Source organism: Stomoxys calcitrans, chromosome 4, assembly GCF_963082655.1.
Source record: "Stomoxys calcitrans chromosome 4, idStoCalc2.1, whole genome shotgun sequence".
NCBI classification, from domain to species: Eukaryota; Metazoa; Arthropoda; class Insecta; order Diptera; family Muscidae; genus Stomoxys; species Stomoxys calcitrans.
In genome coordinates this window covers 180680181-180700047 of record NC_081555.1, presented here as the reverse complement: position 1 = coordinate 180700047, position 19867 = coordinate 180680181, and the positions used below count along the sequence as shown (strand labels likewise).

Genomic DNA, 19867 nt, shown 5'->3' with positions numbered 1-19867 from the left:
CGATATCAGGGGAACGAATGGAGTTAAATTTTCCAAAATATAGTGGAAGTATGTTAAGATATCAAAAAAAGACTAGTTGTCAACAACTATCATAATTTCATTTTCTAACTATAAATAAACACTTGTGATGATTTTTCTTAGTTAAATATGATTTTCAACTCAAAACACAAACCTTTTTTTGATCATCGATCAAAATATCTTCCTATAGTTACGAAACTCGGTTCCGAATCATAAGCTCTTGCTTTCCGAAAAGGAAAGAAACATCAAATGTTATATAATAACTTCTTTCTTTTGACTTCAGTCATTGTCAATGTAGACCTGTGTACGATCCATTCCATTGTTGCGGAGTACTGGTTTTGTTTACTCTACACCTAGCATTGTCAAAGCGATTTTTGTGCGATAATGTCATGGATGTAAACACCTACACATTAAATGCCCCCCAAACAAAAAAAAAAGAGGCAAAGAAGAAAAAAAAATACCAAACACTACACACACCAAATTGATTATTATTCAATTGAAAACAAATAAAGCAAAAATTTTAACCATTGAAGAAAACTAAGGAGGGTACAAAAAAAAAACAAACTCCATACAAAAAAAAATTCATTCATTTATTTTATTTAATTTTTTTTTTTTTTTGGTACACACATGAGCTGTGAGAAGTCTATGACATGGTTGTGACAATATGGGCTAGACTTTGGCTTTGACAAGCGCTCACCTAGGCTCTGAAAGTACAAATTTGAAATTTCATTTAGCTCACATCCGTTTCCAAGACACAACAACCACACCATTGAGATGCATTATCTATAGACAACGATTTTTGTTTTATTTTTTTTTTTATTTTGGAGACATACAAAAAGATTGAAAGCCTCGGTCTATGAAGCTGGAGGAAAGACAGACGGATGAACGGGCCAAAACATGAATGGATATATATTTGTATGCTTGGACAGACAGACAGACAGACAGACCGACAGACGGACAGTTGAAAGACAGTCACAGATATTCTCTCCTTTGTTAATTTTTTCCATATTTATTTTTAATTTTTTTTTTTTATTTCATTTTTGTAACAAACCAGAATCCCTGACATGCATGGAACTGTGCAAATGACATACCCACCTTAGGAGAGTCAAAATGAGAAGAAAAAAAAACACAAACAAACAGACATGTGCAGAGGAGATTCCAGTTTGTATTTTTTAGGATGAAGAAAAAAAATCCCCCCAATATTTCGAAATCAAAAGTCAATCTTGTGACAACAACCCGTCCCCAGTCATTGTTGTCTTGAAGAAAGAAAAAAAAAAAAACAACAACAACTGAAACATTATTGAGTTGAAGGAGTTGTTCGATTTTGATTTGTATGATATCAGGTCCCGCCACCGCCAAGACATATTCATTACTTGAGATTTCAAAAAAAAAAAAATAAGACCAGGGCAGCACAGCACACCTATTTTTCTTCTACGTCTACGCTGTACGCTGTTGACAAAACCATTTAAATAGAAATGATACATGCCTGGATTCAGGTGTGAGGGTATTCCTATCAAGATTGAATTGAAACAACAACAACGCCATTCAACTCCTAGAAGTAACAACATTTTTCGATTTAAATCAAAGCCTTTTTTTTGGGTTGCAGTCGGTTCCTTAGGGTATTGACTCATAGATATACTCTCCACCAAAACTAAACAAAAAACGGAATACTGCTGCTTATGAGGTAATTGTCAATTGACTTCAATCCATAAACAACATGCGGATGGCTTACCCACTATTGTCTCATGGACAATTGCGTAGAATTATCGAGAATTTGTTTAGGTTTAGCTTTGAGACTGAAAATCTCTAAAAATAGCTTGGCCATGTCTATGATGCTTAGCCAATTGCTTGATGACGGCAAAATATTTGATCTTTTTTGATTTTAGTTTTAAGCTGGAAAAACATGCGGAAAGCCTCAATTCAATAAATGACAAAATGGGCTACAGATGAACGACGAACATTGCAATGATGTCGTCAACAAAGATGAGGCTGATGGCTGATGGTTTAAAGTTGCCTGTGCCTTGCCTTGCCTTGCCATGCCTAGACTCTTTGGACTTTGATAAGAGTTAATTGCATTTTGATTTATGAGAAATCTAATTAAAATGAACAAATAAAAAAAAAAAATCAATTAAAAAACACAACCCAAGCTGGTGTATAACGACACGGGGCAAAACCTGGCCTGGGAGCTCCTCAAGCACATTGGCCACATTATTATTAGTGTAATGCTAATACAAATTAAAAATGAAATCTCAATGGCCAACACACTCACTCACTGAGTGCTGGCCAAGTGCCAGTTACTTAGCTAGCTAGCTAGCTGCATTAGTTAGGTAGTTAGTTTGTTAGTTTGTTAGTTAGCATGTTAGATGATGATTTGCTGTGTTAGTTGGCAGTAGCAACAATTTAATTCTAGGCCATGTCATAAGCTGTAGAAGAATAAAAGTATTAAACTTGTCAAATTTTCACACTTTTTGAAAATTTTGGCACAAAACTTAATTAAACATCAAAATCAGTTTTAAACAGATTCATCAAGAAAACAAGTTCCCATCATGGCTATGCACATAACAACGGATGCACTTACTGCAGCAGCAGCAGCAGTAGTGGCTAATAACCAAAACTATTCCCGGGCCCAAAACAAGTCGGCAGCGAAAATGCAAATAAACAAACGTCATTTGATGATGACAGCACGCATGCGTGACATGTTGCCACAGCCAGCTTGCCAACCAGCCATTGAGCACAACTTTATTATATGACTTCTGCGGCAGCAATGCTGATGATAATAAGGCTGCTGACTATGATGAGCAACCCATCATATTTTTCTTGTACATGTGAAATGAAAAATCGACTAATGCTAAAACAAATTCAAATGCTAACAAAGTTTCCCCTTTGCAAATGTAAAAACCTCTACTTCCACTTGTCACATTGCATTTAACATCAGCCACTGCGACAGACGGACAATCAAGTTGACTTGAGGTTGGTTGTTGGAAAATATGAAATGCAATGGAAAATACTGAATGACTAACTGGCTGGCTGCTTGGCTTACTCGACTAGCTACTCAACTCTTGGCGAGTATATCAAAAACAATTCCATTTAAAAATTTTTCCACACAACTCCACGCGTTAGTTTGTCTAAGCTAAAAACCTAGCCAAGCATTAATAATGCGAAACAAATATAGAGAAGCAAAATACTAAACACATATGATAAAGTTATTAATTTAGATGTAGACTAAAGTGCATTAGGGTTACTCACTTTAAGTGATTGCCGATTGCAAATGTTGCCCATGAACATTCCACTAGGGAACAGGGGCAAACTTTAAGTGATTATTTATGCTCCAAAGGAACCTACTACAAAGAAACACAAAGAGAGGCATATGAGACATGCGAGTCTGATAACTAAAAAAATAACCGTTATTTTCAAATTTCGTAAGTTATGTATGTTCGATTTTAACATTTTTTTTCTGTTATATTGGTACACATGTCTGTTATATATGTTGGCAATATCAGTCATTTTGGATTGTCAGTTTATTTCTGACAGATAAAAGACTAGTCGTGTTTTGGTTTGCTCTTCGATTTTTTACTATTCGAAAAAATAGATCAAAGAAACTGCATTAAGTTTTTTATAACCAAAAACGCGTTCCGGAAGTGTGTCGAGGATTGGAAAAATCGAAAAAAAAACATCTGAGGGGCATTGCTTTGAAGGGGGCAAGATAGTTATTAATAAAAAACAAGTAAGAGCGTGCCAAGTTCGGCCGGGCCGAATCTTATCAGTCCATTCGGATAAGAATTACGTCTTTGAGGGGCTCAAACAGCATACTCAAGAGATCGGTTTATATGGGAGCTGTATCAGGCCATAGATCGATTAAGATCATATTGGACACGTATGTTGAAGGTCATGGGAGAAGCCGTTGTACAAAATTTCAGCCAAATCGGATAAGAATTGCGCCCTCTAGAGGCTCAAGAGTTCAAGATCCAAGATCGGTTTATATGGCAGCTACATCAGGTTATGTATCGATTTGAGCCATATTTGGCACAGTTGTTGGAAGTCACAACAAAACACTTCGTACAAAATTTCAGCCAAATCGGATAAGAATTGCGCCCTCTAGTGGCTCAAGAAGTCAAGATCCAAGATCGGTTTATACGATAGCTATATCAGGTTATAGACCGATTTGATCCATAATTAACACAGGTGTTGGAAGTCATAACGAAATACGGCATGCGAAATTTTAGCCAAATCGGATAAGAATTGCGCCCTCTAGTGGCTCAAGAAGTCAAGATCCAAGGTCGATTTATATGACAGCTATATCAGGTTATGTATCGATTTGAGCCATATTTGGCACAGTTGTTGGAAGTCATAACAAACAACTTCATGCAAAATTTCAGCCAAATTGGATGAGAATTGCGCCCTCAAGTGGCTCATGAGCTCAAGACCCAAAGGCTCCATATTCTACCAAAATTTGCCCTTTCTAAATAATATTGAATGAAATTAAAACATTTGTATGAAGAATTTAATTTGGCCACTTCAATATTGGTACCTCTAAATACAGCACATCAGCAACTACAAAATTAAAGTCAGTCAAAGACAAAGCGACATCCAACATTCTAAAAAATTTCAGAAGATTCCCTTTCCCAGCCAGATATACCATTTGGACATTATGTTTTTTCTTTTTACTCATTTCTTATTGCAAAACGTTATTCTTCTTACCTATATCTTAATATACTATTGTCAATTGTTCTCCATTTTGTAATCAAAACGCAACATTTTGTAATCCACGAAACACGTGGAATAATTTTTTAGCATCTCTGTAATCATAGAAATTAAATATATTTAGATCACACGCACAAAACATCTTCTAATTATTACATTATACAAGGAAAATTGTTCTGAATCTAACAAAAAATATTTTGAATTTCTATTGAAATAATCTAAATTTGAATTGAAATATTTCGACTTTCAAACGCAATATTCAATTATGAATTTCAAACGGAATACCTGAATTGCAATTGACATAATCTCCATTTCAAGTGGAATTTCTGAATTACAAATGGAAGTTCTGAATTTCCATTGGTATTTTCTGAATTACACGTGAAAATGGTGTAAATCATTCAAATCTATTTATCTATTTTGAAGAATTAGCTTCATTAGTGGATCCATTTCGTCAATCAAAGGCAGTACATTAAAGAAATAACAATTTTTTATAGGGCACAATCCATCTGATAAGCATTTTTGTATTTAATTATGTCCTAAAATCTATAAATGAAAATGTATTCTTCAGTGAATACCCCTAATATCATTTGACACGTCAGCAAACCAAACAACTCTTTGTTTTATCTTTCTTTTTTCATTCAATTCATACAACATATAACTGACATTTACTATTAGCTATGCAATTTATAATAGTATGCGAATAAAAATAAAAGCAAAGGCCAAATCCCACAACCGCTAACTAAAGTGTCCAACAACTCCAACAATTTGCCTCACATTACAAAAATGAATATCAATGTTGCAACGGCTACTTCCTAAGGGTTTTTTCTTACCATATTTTTGTCTAGATAGGTATCTTCTTTTATAAGCTACTCTATGTACGATATGTTAAAATTTAAGTTTTGGATAGATGCGTATGCGAAAAGTGTATATCGTTGTAACTATTATATATCATTGAAACACAGTGGGTGAAATTTAACACCACTAATGATTTTTTTTGTTTTAGTCTTGTTTGCTTTAGCAGGAAGTATCCAAGGTAGCTATGCATTTAAAATAGACGCATGCTGTTTCACGGGTGTTCATGAGAAAATTATAAGTTCAAATTTTTAAAGTTAATTATGGAGCGCAGAAAAGTTACAACTGAAAGTTGATACTAATGTGAAGCTATTTTTTGGTATATTGTAATAGCAATCAAACGAGGTAATAACTTCTCACACTATTTCATCAATAAGAAATAAGTAGGCGATATTAAGTCAACAAGTAACTTTGCATTGAATTTTTCACTTACAATGAACGTCTCGGATTTTTAGCCCATTAACGCCTGACCCTCGATTCCGATGTCCGATTTTGATGAAATTTCATATATGCATTATTTAGGGCATTTCTAATGACGTAGAAGTTTTTTAAAATATTTTTAACAAAAAAAATTTTTATTTTGATCACAGACTTCTTTTTTTTTTTGTAAGCCACTACGTTTTTATACAAACCCCAATTCAATTTCTTAATATTTTATGACCATTTAATGCAGAAAAGTAGATTTTATTGACATTGACATAAAATCGCTCCTGCTGTTGAAAGTTATCTTATCGCCATAGATGTATATTTTTTTTATAAAGAAACCACCACTTGCAACAACACAGTAAAACGGCTTCCACAAATCTCACGGCTAAGAATTTTGAAAAAATTTTTTGTGATTTTTTTTGGATATAAAAAATTGTCGACTTTAGACAAACCAATTTTCCCCAACACTTGACTTTATATGAAGGGATATTTTATTAACTAACTTCATTCCTCCTCTTTTCGCCAATTAAAATTGTATTACGATACCTTTTTTCCTAACTCGAGCTAGAATTTTTCTAAGAGAGCGCATTCTTGGGTATTTCTCTACCCATTCGGATATATACCATATATACTACCTATATTGAATATATACAACATGCTGAGCCAAGTGAAAAACCCATCTTTAAATTCCTTTATTTCAATGATAATAACGGCCAAGAACCAAAAACCTTACTAATGAAAGCTAGAGGAGATTATTTTTGGTTGAATTCTAATAAATACAGGACTGCAGATGAGCAAAGATGTTCTTTGTGTAACCTTGGGGTAGCAGAAACATTGGAACACATGGGTTGTTGCCTAATACTTAAAAGTATGCGCATTAGATACTTTAACCAAATATGTTTTGTCCCGAAATGAAATTATTAATATCCTAAATGGTGGGGAAGTTTTTAGCTGACTAAACTTGTACAAATTCCTGTAAGAAGCACTAAAATGTGGGAAAGATCTAATAGAAGAGTTTAACTATATCATTAAAAAGTAAAATAACAACTCAATTTTCCGGCAAACGGTTTGAATAAAAACCATGCTGTATGATTCTTTACTACTTACTTATAAAATAACATTTGTAAATTTTATAAATCTATACCTTTTATAACGTTACACGAGAATAAAGAACAATTGAATATTACCTATTCGTCGTTAATGGGTTAATGTTAATGCTCCGAGTTCTGCATCATGAAATGTCTCTACGATTTGGTTTGAAATTACCAATGTTAACATTTTGTTTATTAAAAACAAGTGTCAGCATAGCAAGTATTTAGTAGTTGCCTGATTTGAATTACTTGCCTGAACCGTTTTCCAATCAAAGAGCCATGTAAAAAATTAAAGAATTTTTGCCTGATTTGAATAAAATCTTTTCAAATCAAAAATCGATGAAAAAAAATTATAGCATTTTTTCATTATATAAAGAATGTTCTTTCCATATGTTTTAAGAAATTCATTCATGTCATTCAAAGAAATATTATGAGAAAAAATCTTCCTCACATGTTTTATATATACAACTTTTGATACAACTTCAACAATATTTTCATGCATCTGTTATTGGATTAGTCACAGAATAGTACTAAAAATAAAACAAACCCAATTGTACTTTATTTTAGACGGTCATAAATTGCTGCGGTTAAATAAAGCGCTTCATTAAAAAATATATACATATGTAAAAGAACAAAGCTTCATTTCGTTTGAATTTCATTGAACTCCAAATACAATAGGCATTGTTTCGGAAATAAAAATAAATATTGCTAAATATTTTACTTCACCAAGAAGAACATTCTGACATTTTTCAATCAATATGGTAGCATTTGAATAAACATTTGAAATGATTGATTTACTTATTAAACTTTTTTTTAGTAAAAACGATTTTTGCAATTATAACTAATGAATAAAAATATCAACAAAAAATCTCCAAAAATGAATTAATTATTAATTGTTTTTATTTTTATGGAAAATTTTAGATTGTACTGTCAATGAGGCAAATGCTCTCAAACACAACAAGTACTTGTGTTTTCGCAAGTACTAATGATTTAACTTCCAGTAACATCACAGAAAGTGCTGCTTATATTCTTTAGAATTTGTAGTTTACAGCTTCGACTATGTATTTGTTCTTCTAAAATTCCACACTTTATTTAACAGACTACGAAGTTACTACAGTTTACTCACTTTAAAAGTAATTAAGATTTAGCTTTCAAAATCATTGTATTCCCCATCGTCTCCTTCGTTTAATAGCCTTTTAGTGCCATATAGATACTGTTCTTGGATATTGCCAAGAATTTCTGTTACAGCTAGCTATATCTGACATATGGTTTCAAGTATTATTTGATATTATATTCACATTTAAATTTCATAAAACTTGAAGTGCCTTCTTCTCTGTAAACGCATTTGTTTCATTTTTGAGTACATTTTCAATACTGTTGTGAAGAATTGATTTTGGTCACCTTGAAAACAGAATACAATACAATAATACAGCAATATAGATAAAATATTCTTCCATATTTTATATATATCATTCGTATATTTGAAAAAGGAATACCAAATCGCTTCGATTAAGAAATTATGTTCTAACAATACTCTCTCCTAAGCTTAATATCTAACAGTGCAAATCAATAGTTTTTCACCTTTAATTCTTGAAAAAATACACTGCCACTCACTTGAATAGTTAATACTTAATTGATACACTAATCTTAATAATGTTCTCAAAATTGTAGTAGAATGTGGTAGTAAAGTGTATCGTTATTCCTTAAAACTTGTCTAATTTCAAAATACGAAATTTAGAGCCTGTTCCCTTTTATATATAAATAAGGATAATAGAATAAAAACAAAACAAACTCGTATAGCAAATTGCAAATTTTTGTCCATGAACATTCCACTAAGGAACAGGGGCAAACTTCTCACATATCAATGAGTACAGTCCGCTTCAAGTTTTAAGCTCAATGGTAAGGGGTCTCCTTCAAGTAAAATATTTGATTCATTTGAATAGATCATCCTACGATTTTATTAGTTTTCGGTTCAAAGTTATTGATGAACGTTCACAAAACGCTCGAAAATCTATCTATTAAAATAAGAGTGCGTTTGCAAATGTTGCCAACAGCACTATTCTTATTTTTGTTAACATCTTCAGGGGATACGTAATAAATTACCGCAACTTATACAGTATAAATTACCGTGTTGCAATTATCTGTAATATCAAAATTTAAGTTGTCTCCTATATAATTAATGTCGTGTTGTTAATGAAAGTGCTTTTGACGAAAAAAATTGTGTGAGTATATCCTAATTTATTACGTATGCCCTGAAGATGTCAACAAAAATTGACGAAACATTGGGACAAATGAAATACAAAGGAATTTTTATTTGCGGAACTTAGGTCTAAAAGAGCTTAAGATAAAATTTAATAAAATCAAATTGGACCAAGAAAATCTGAAAACATTGTATAGTTATGTTGTGGCGAGTCATTACTTATTTCAAAGCTGTTGATTTCTATTTCTGACAAAAATTAAGACTATTTCTGAATCAATAACACTTTTGGTGATTTTGAGTACAAATCTCAGCACGAAAACGATTCTTTGCATATGGCATTAGACGCCAAATCTTGGATCTAGCATTAAAATATTAAGATCTTCAAGTGACTACCAAGTTTTCCGTTTTTAAATATTATAGAAAGGGCATAGGGATTTTTTGGCACTTAAATCACTTAAAGCTGGAAGAACAGTCTTCTTTAAAAAAAACTCTTTGAGAGAAAAAAGCAATCCTGGCACAACATAACAGCCGATTTTCTAAGGAATTTACAAGATGTTATATCAAAGAGGATAACGCAATGGATCCTTAAATGGGATAAATATATCACTTATGGAATATCTTAAAACAACTTTGTACTCAATTTAGAATGCTATAATGATAATAATTGTCTTTAACTTTCATGTCTACCTAATTGTAATTATGATGTTCTGTTCAAATGATTCAAACTTTGGATACCACTTTCTATTACAGTTTTAATAAAGTTATTATGATTAATGTATTAATCAAGTATGTGCTATTGAAGTATACATTTCGTTGGAAGAAAATATTGATTTCATACAGTGCGCCATTTCCTCATTATTCATAATGAAATTTTAATACAATAACTTTTTCACCATCAACATTGGAAAAGTGTTTCATTAACATTGAACATAGTCGAGAAAAAAGAACTTAAATCACTCTTTCCTAGATGTCATGTAAATATTTTGAAATATTTTATATTACCCATCGATATAATTTCAAACATGTTTCTTTTTCTAACAAATCGTCCAATGAAGATGTGTGTATATCTTAATTTTGGTTCACATTAACTTAATTGAAGGGTAATAAAATCACTAACTAATTGCCTCAATTTCCTTATCATTGAAACAAATGCCTGCGAGTATCAATGGTTACACATGTAGTGTGTGGTTTCGTTTTTAATCAAATGGTATCGCATGACAATTATTTACACCTTAAACATGCCGACTGACCAAAAGGCATACAGACAGACGGAGAGACAGACATACACAATTAATTTATTAATAAGATTATCTATTAAAATATGCATATAAAACGACGACGAAACAACTGTTATTACACATCACATCACATCAAACACGGGGCGCAAGCGTAGTCACCAAATTCAAAAAATATGGACAGTTTTTTAATTATTCCATCATGAAACAGATGGAAAGAAGAAGTTTTCCTCAAAGCTGGCCCCCTTCGATTCCCCGCCAATGATTGGTTGGTTGGAGGGGGATTTGTATGATGAAGACTACAGCCGATGGCTATGGTGTTTATTAGCCGCACAGCAAGTGGTAACCTCCTAACCGAAATGGTCACTCAAATGGACAGAAAACTACTTAATCGTAAAGAAGGCAACCGTCTCTCATGATAACATCAAGTGGTTGGAGTGGAGCTGATGGTTGATACTGGTGCTGGCGATCTTTTGGTAGCAGAGCAACAGTTACAACTTCCATTTACTACCGAGACTCAAGCAACTACTTAGCCTGCTGACTATGTTAATCAGTATGGATGATAATGACAAAGATCACCAACATCATCATCGTCATCATATACTCCAACACACTAGGAAACATGATTTAAAAAAAACATTTCAGAAATATTTCAAAAGTTGTTGTGGCTAGATTCGTAGACCTTATTTTGAATAAAAAATTTATTGAAATCCAATCTAGTTATAGAGACACTGAAGATACCGTACCCTCATTTCAAAGAATGTTCCTTTTATTTATTTCCTCTGCAAATGTCCAGCTTTATGTCGTAGTAGTAAAAGGTTGATTGTATCTGCCTTCTTTCCGGCTCCGGCAGGAGCTAAGAGACTAATGAGCCTAATGCTGACGTCCAAATGATAAGAGAATGTGCTTTTAAGGACCCTCTTAAGCAGAGCTGATGGAATTCATTGTAAACTCTGCAGCTGAAAGAGAGAGAGAGAGAAGTTTAAGAAATCACAATGGGCCACATTGGGCCAAAGCGGATGTCAAGACAATATTTTGGTATCATCCTCTTCAACCTAACCTTACCTTTATTTTTTAAAAATCTGAAATAATTGCTAAATATTTTTTCAAATTTTCCCATGAACAGTCTTTCCATTAAGGAAAATCTAAGCCAATGATAAGACAACTCCTTTTTTATAGCCGTGGCTGTATGGCGTGCCGCAGTGCGATTCCTCTTTGGGGAGAAGTTTTTACATGGCATAGTGCCTCTCTAGCATTAAGAGGGGATAAACTCCGCCGAAAAAAAACTTTTCTGATGTTCTCACCAGGATTCCAGCCCAGGCATTTAGCATCATAGGTGGTCATGTAAACTCTGCGCTACAGTGGTCTCCATAGCTAAAGCCTTCTGCGCTAGGACTTTACCACGATTTTAATTATTTTCACTATAAATTTGGTCGTAGAGACACTGACGTTGCGCGACTGACTTTGAAGCTTATTTTCTAGATTGGGTTCTCATAACAGTACATTTTTCACTTTGTTACCTAGTGTAAAATATTTGTTTTCAGGGGTTTCTCGAGAGAGAGTAGCTTTACTACTGTTGGCAATATGCACCGCTGGCTGCTGATGCTGGCTTGCCATAACCAGTATTTCCCACCAAACGTCAAACTTTCAACTCATGCTGTCACTGGCATCTTGGCTGGCCGTTCTTTTTTTGTTTTTGGTATTGGTTTGGTTTGTTTCTTCATTTTTCTCCCGCTTTGGTTTTCGATCTGGCTGAGTGACTGACTGACTATTCAAATCATGTTGGCTTTGGCTTGGGGGCATCATTTTCTGCTATCGTTCCGTTTTTGGTTCGAGGGCTACTGGGCGTCAAAGACAAATATTATTTTGACCGTAATTACAAAGTGCGTATTGGAATAACAAACCTCCAAATCAATTTGGAGGGCCATTCATTAAATCCTAATGAAAGTTCATTGGAAATGTTTATTTTGTTTTATTATTTGGTGGTTTTTGCTGGTTTGGTTTCGCTTCTTAGCCCAGGTAAGTGCGGGTGTGATCTAGGCGATGATCGATTTCTATTTGTCTGCTGACCTTGTTAATGACATGGTCTATGGCGACTACTTTTTTTCTTGTTCGTTGTGTTGTGTCGTATGAGGAAGACCAGAAGACATGATTTTTGCCCAGCTTGAAATCAACAAAACAACCGGAAACTGAAAGTGTCTATAGAGAGAAGGAAAAAAATCATGCTAAACATTCGAAAACGTGTCATACGGCGAATGGGAAGATTTAGAGATGACAATCATGTTCCTTGCCTTCAATTTGAGACAATGACTTGGACAATGGCCGAAAGTAGGACTCCCACACTTTGTGGACTCTTCGCCATGGGATGGCAATTTTAATTCCTCACAAAATCACGTTTCTATTTGTTGTTAGTTATATACGAAGATGGACAAACATTTTTCAATTGCAATTTTTAGATGTGTGTGTGTGTGTGTTTGTTTGAACAATTTCATAGTTTGTTAATTTTATGTCACCTAACATGAGTATGTGAACCAACAAAGTTTGTTACATTATTTGGTGGTCTTTGACTAGAGATTTACATTAAATTCATACACTACCTAGGCTGCATTACCAGGCTTAGGCTTATGCTCAGGCTCAAACACACTCCCTTTTACCTTCAAGGGAAAAATAGGTTTAATCCTTGTCTGACCAAAAACCAGGATTATCGCTAAGGAACACACACCAAGATTGGCAAGCAATCACAGACGGATAGAGAGACATACAAATTAGACTAATTTCGGCTTTCTTTTAAACAATAGAAGAGGAAAAAAGTTCACATATCCCTGATGATAGTGGCCAAAGGAAATTGTTTATCTTTTCTATATGCAACAACACATACACAATAGTAAGGAAAAGGGAATATGGCTATAGCCTGATGTGTGGCTTGTGCAAAATGGCAAATATGGACGTTTGGCAAAATCCTTGGGTTAGGGATTATAAACTCTCATCAATAGCCGGGGCATTATCCCTAGCAAACAGCTTCATATTGTTTTCTATGTGTGTGTGTGCGTGTGTGTTTGAAGAGAACCTTACCATCTCTTCACCACTCAAGAAACGCAGGCTCTTAATATGTCCACACCTCTAGAGTGGTAGGTACCCTAGGGGTATTTGTCACTTAACGCTTGCATTCCATGATCATTGCCTCATTCGCTGTTCATCATTGGTCTACCACATACCACACCACATCACATATCGTGTAGGGCATCAAAACTACTTAAAACCCGAAAAAATTTCACACAAAACACCACCCAGGATAATTAACATTCTTGCTTGCCGGCCAGGCTACAAAAGGGCGCTACCGCATTGAGAATGCAATACTCGTTGAGCCGCATCCCATACACATTTATGGATTGTTTTGTCATATTTTTCTGAGACTCAGTCCCAAACAACAGCCACCACAAATGAGTTGGGAATTTTGGGCCAAACATTGAACGACCCCAAATTACACGCTTGCTTGGGCGCATGCGTGCCAGCAAGCACACAACATTAACCAAGCAAAAGCGAAAATAAATTTATAACGCATCTGTTCGAAAATTTACTGCAAATTAGCAGCCAAGCCGACAACGAAATAAACAACCAACCAACCAACCCTCGTTGTGTATGAAAACGCCATTAAAAATTATTGTAACTATTATTACCATTATTTATGGGCTTAATTAATTAATTCTATTTTTTTCTCTCTCCCTCTCTGTTTCTTTCTCTTTGCAGGTTCATTTCTTCATTTAGCCTTGCCTTGTATACGGCCTCAAAGTGGCTCTACACTCAACAGAAGCCTTAATGGCTGCCGGCTTTTTAAAATCTGGCGATTTGGGCCCCCATCCGCACAGCTACGGTGGGCCACATCCGCATCATTCTGTGCCCCATGGACCGTTACCGCCGGGCATGCCTATGCCATCATTGGGACCCTTTGGTTTACCCCATGGCCTAGAGGCTGTGGGGTTCTCCCAAGGTATGTGGGGTAAATATCGCGCCAATTTTGGTTAAAAAAAAAACAACAACAACAAATAACAGCGTTTTAACAAGTGGTGAAATATGTGATTAGAAATTTTCAATTTTTCAAAAGATCGGTTGGTGTATTAACATCATAAAGAGAAAACAGCTGATTTGGATGAATCAAGAGACGTAAGGCCGAAACAGTATAAATGCGTTGAGCTTTATTTTTAAGCGTTGAGTTGAAAAATGCAACTCTGCAAACAAATCCCATGAAAGCAACGCGCAAAAGTTAAACAAATTTCAAAATCGAGCGCCATTCTGACTCGTCATACGTGAAGCAGTGTTTTTAGGCGTCAAAGTTGGAAATTGTTTAACTTTAGCGCTTTGCTTTTTTGACATTTATTAGCAGAGTGGATTTTTCAACGCAACGCTCTTTTTTCTGTTTTTTGCTTTATTGTCCTAGTTGAATAATTAAAAAAAGGGAATACACTCACTCAAACATTCGTATTCCCGTTATGAAATCAGCAAGTGGAAAGCGTTCTTTTTATGGGAAACAGAATAAGTAGGATGCATAAAGTGATTCTACTTCAATAGAGATAAAGAGTTATACTCATTATGGCATTTGAACGGTTGTATTTTGTTCTATAGGTGTGTTCGCCAATTTTTCCAGTAACAATATTCGGGGAGTAAGAACAACTTTATTATTTTCCTTTATTTGTTTAAACAACACAACTGAAACATGAAACATCTGCTTATTTCTGCTAGGAAAAAAGCCTCCATTAACTTCTCTATTGTCACAAATTACGCTCTCTCGCGAATAATTTGGCTGGCACATAAGGTACACGCATACAGGTTCCCCTCGCGAATGTATTCTAGCATTGATTGATTTTTAATCCCAAGGCAATGTCATAGGCATCTATATCGAGGATTTGAAAGTTAACATCGCAAGGTATCTTTTAAGGAAAAGGGGCAAATTTCCGCCTTTTTGAGGTTTTAGTATATACAATATTAGGCTTAGAATTGCTTCCTATCCTTACATTTTAGGTATATAGTTTTATTACCAATTACCTGTTACTACTGCCAAATATTTTTTGTGGAACATTTTTAACCTCAAATGACTCATTGAATGGGTCTTTCCTGGTCACTTTTTTTAGAGGGCTAGAAATCCTTTAAACAACCTTTTAATGGATTGGAATACTCTACACAAATGTTTGCCATCAAATATTACTACAGGGCTTCGACTATACCAAACCCCAAAATTTTACTTAATACCAATCAATAATATACGGGATTCATATATATATACATATACATAATTTTTTTTAATTTTTAACCGTTTTTGGCCTTGGGGCTGTTCTCATTTTTGCTTTCATTCTTTATTTACGTTTTTTCCTATTTGTGACTTTTTTGATCAGCACATATTGTGATTCTCAATGTTCATGGGGTCTTTCCACTTTTTGTTTTCGGCAAGTGATGTAACCCATGAAAGCAGACTCTATGGTTATGACTTTATGGGAAAAGGTAAATTCTTCCAAAACATTTCATTTTAGGTGATTGGTGTCAAAGATAAAAATGTTCTTCATCCAATGTCACAATATGTATTAGGATTATGAAGGGATCAGTTTTTCGAAAAAAAATTATTTAAATTTTTTGTCGGTAATGATGTATCAATTCAGGTTGACGTATGAAAGTTACATTAAACTTCATTTAACGTAACGTAAGAAATATTCTACAACAGTTAAGGCTGGTACAATATTCGCGTCTCACTTACATTTTTAGATAAAAGATTTTGAAACAAAAACACTTGCTGATTTCAGTTGGAACTTCCGTTATTACTCGTAAAAAACTTAATAAAACTATTATGTTATCATGGAGGCCACGGTGGCGCAGAAGTTACCATGTCCGTTTATGCCGCTTAAGGCCTGTGTTCAAATCCCGCCGTGAACATCAGAAATCATTTCAGCGGTGTTTATCCCCTCACAAATGCTGGCTACATTTGTAAGGTATCCGCCATGTTGAAACTTCTCTAGCAAGTGGTGTCGCTATGCGGCACACAGTTTGGACTCGGTATAAAAATCAGGGCCCCCTGTAGTATCCCTTGTTCGTTAATGGAATGTTCAATGGAGATTTTTGTAGCAAAGGCTGGTACTATATTAGCTTTTCGCGATATTTTTCGGCGATTACTTTTTATAGATAAAAACTTGCTGATTTTTTTCAGTAGGACATTCCCTTATAGTTTATGGTAAAATTTTAATCAAATAGGAATTTTTTCATTGAGATTTTTGTAGTGTTTCAAAGTAATCACGAAAAACAAGAGTTTTCAAAGGTAAAAAACCAACATAGTACCAGCCATAAGAGCGAAAAATATGTGTTTTCAACTGTGAGAAACGAGCATAGTACCGGCCTTTCTTATTGAAACTTTGCAGTAGACTTAATGCCAACTGACAAACTTCATACAAAATGTTTCATTAGCCTACATCGCTTAACTGAGTCCCCAGCAACATATGTATGTATAAATGCTCTTAACAATTTCTTCATAATTTCCTTCCCATGTCAATATTTTTTGATAAATCTTCTCAACTGGCTTGGCTTTCAATGAAACTGAAAACACAAACAATATCTGAAATGCATTTTGTTACCAACAAACAATCGCTGGGAGAGAGAAGAAGAAGAGGAAACACAAGAAAAAAAAATAAACGAAAAGCAAATGACAAATGATTTGTCGTGACAAAACAGAATGAACCAGTGATAAATACACCAGCTGATAACTCAATTTTAAGCAAAGATGACGAGGTGATTTCACCTGGAACCAAAACTGACAACAACCGCCTGGCCCGGGCAGCAACACAAGGTCTCTGGGAATGAGAGTAAACAGAAAAGAGGAGTAGGCGTGAGGGCGGACGATTGGTTATTCAATGTAAAACATAAAAGCCTGGCCAAATGAAAAATCAAAACAACATCCTGGCTGACTGACTGACAAAACGACCAAAAACTGCAGGCAGCACTAAAGCAAACTGTCGCAAAGGCGACATTGATGGTAACAGCGATCAAGTGCATCTCAGTGCAGAGCAGGCAAGAAAACAAAAAGGAAACGAAACAAAACAAAACTTAGTCTGGCATGAAAAGCATTTTCAATATTCCAGTTTCGTTGTGACTTGTTCAAAAATTTTCCTCATGCCGATCTCAGCCTTGTTCTTCACCAACCACTCGGTAATGTCTCATATGCTCACAACACCGACACTGTATGTGAATGGATGTATAGATAGTTGGGTTGGGTTGGGATGGCATGGGGATGCTCTCGCTGCCAGGGGACAATAAATGAATACAGATTGCATCATTATCAATAATATTGTCAAAATGAATAATGAGCGCTTGCGTGCACTGACTGACAAGCCATTCGCGCATCGACACACCGCTCCAGAGCCTTTGGGATAGCACAGTAACGGTTGCGCATGCGCAATAGGTCCGCTAACGGTGACGTAGCAGCAAATGACAACATTTACCCACATACACCATGCGCCATGCGACAAAGCTACAGATCTCATATTGACTTTGGGCTAAACTAACTTTGGAACAGCTAACATCTGGCCTTTTTCATTTTTCTCAATGCCGTAATAAACTTCAAATTAATTCCAGCCAAACGCATTTCTGATTTCGTTCACTCTTGATTTGTGGCAGCTGTAAATGCAATCCGAGGCATTAATTTACTTATTTTCCTCCGGTAGGCACGTACATGTCAATGGGTTGGTGTTAGAGAAAAGGAACCTTTTTGGCATGGAGAAAACCTGAAAAAGGACACATTAAAAAACTATTTTCCAAAAACGAAAAAAAAGAAGACAAAAGACCACTGAGGACAGCGGGATAGAGAACTAGATTAGAGAGATGGGTAGCAAACATAAAAGGGTAGGGTGGCAAACAATGGTGTAGTCGATGGATTAAAAAAGAGAACGCAGAAGACAGCCCTCAATGCAGCATAGGAGTTACAATTACATACATACACAAGTATATAGGTTTATGTAAAATAGAAATTTCCACCAACCCGATTCCTTTTAGGCAGAGAGCTGGAGATGTACATTCCAAGGGTGGAAAATTTGAGGCAGACAATGGAAAACAGCGGCAGCAGCCACAGCCATAGCCACACAGCCACATAAGGGGGTTGCTGCTGCAAAGCACGCAATTCTTTGTTGGTATTAAAATAACAACAAACATAATAAAAACTACAACAACTACAACAGCAAATGCAAAAGGCTTTTCTTCCCTTTCCCTATATTTATATCCTGCATGGAATAACAAACAAAAGGGAAAGCAATTCAAGCAACGCACCTTTTCACGGGACATTTTTTCCCTAAACGCCATTTTTAAAGGAGAAACGTATGAATGGATGTACGGACAGACATTTCATACAAAACCAAGTCTTTTTTCTGTTTCGCTAATAAACAGCAGGATACGCTTTATTAATCTCCTAATTAATTAGTTTTTTGTTTCTTGCTTTTCATGGGGCATTTGTTTTTATTTTTGTTTTTTTTTTTTTTTTGGACATGGAAACTATACTTTTTTTTTATATGCTTAGCTTATCCCCCAAAGTCATGTCAATGAAGGCTTTCAGAAATAATGTGCTCTCGATTATGTATTTTTTGTGACTTTTCCTTCGTTTGCTCTTCTCTTCAAGAGCCATATGAGAGCTACAAACTATCAATTTCACCACCTTGTTAGGACGTTCTTTACATTCTCAGGATTGACTTTTGCTAACCATTCCACTTTGGTGTTTTTTTTTCTTGGTTTTTTCTTCCCTGCAGGTGTTAACACCCGTAAACAGAGACGTGAACGAACCACATTCACACGAGCCCAGTTGGATGTATTGGAATCATTGTTTGGCAAAACACGTTATCCTGATATCTTTATGCGCGAGGAAGTTGCACTGAAAATCAATTTACCCGAATCCAGAGTACAGGTAATTATTATGATAAAAATATTTATACGATTTTTTTTAAAAATTTTGCCTTGAATAGATTATTGCCTAAGTGTGAAGTGTTAAAATGAATTAAGGCAAGGACATGGGTGAATAGATGATAGAACAGAAGCCAATAGAAACATTTCGATTGTGATTAAAACAAAAAATTCTTTAAAATTTCAAATGAGCACATATACACAGAACAAAATTCTGTTTCAATCACAAAATTAATTGATGGAATAAATTTTTTAACAGAAACTGCCTCAATCATAAAAATAATAATATTAATCACAGCTTTCCAAAAAGGTGATTAAAAAAATGTTTTCAATTAAAAATATTGCTTATCCAATTAAAAAATTATTGAATATTTTTTAAATTTTGGATCGATTAAAAATTTAATTGAAAATAATCCAATGTTTAT

General features: G+C 34.7%; 1 protein-coding gene across 2 annotated transcripts in view; it reads left to right on the top strand.

Annotated features, from left to right (window-relative positions):
* Positions 1 to 19867, top strand: part of LOC106083016 (homeotic protein ocelliless) — a 51630-nt gene that overhangs the window by 12045 nt on the left and 19718 nt on the right. The window contains exons 2-3 of one of the 2 annotated variants that reach the window (XM_013245830.2): positions 14271 to 14511; positions 19292 to 19446. In XM_013245830.2, the coding sequence (XP_013101284.1) occupies positions 14340 to 14511; positions 19292 to 19446 (327 nt within the window). In that variant the 5' untranslated portion in view covers positions 14271 to 14339. Of the gene's footprint in view, positions 1 to 14270; positions 14521 to 19291; positions 19447 to 19867 lie in introns of both variants that reach the window. The other variant, XM_013245829.2, reaches the window with a different exon arrangement.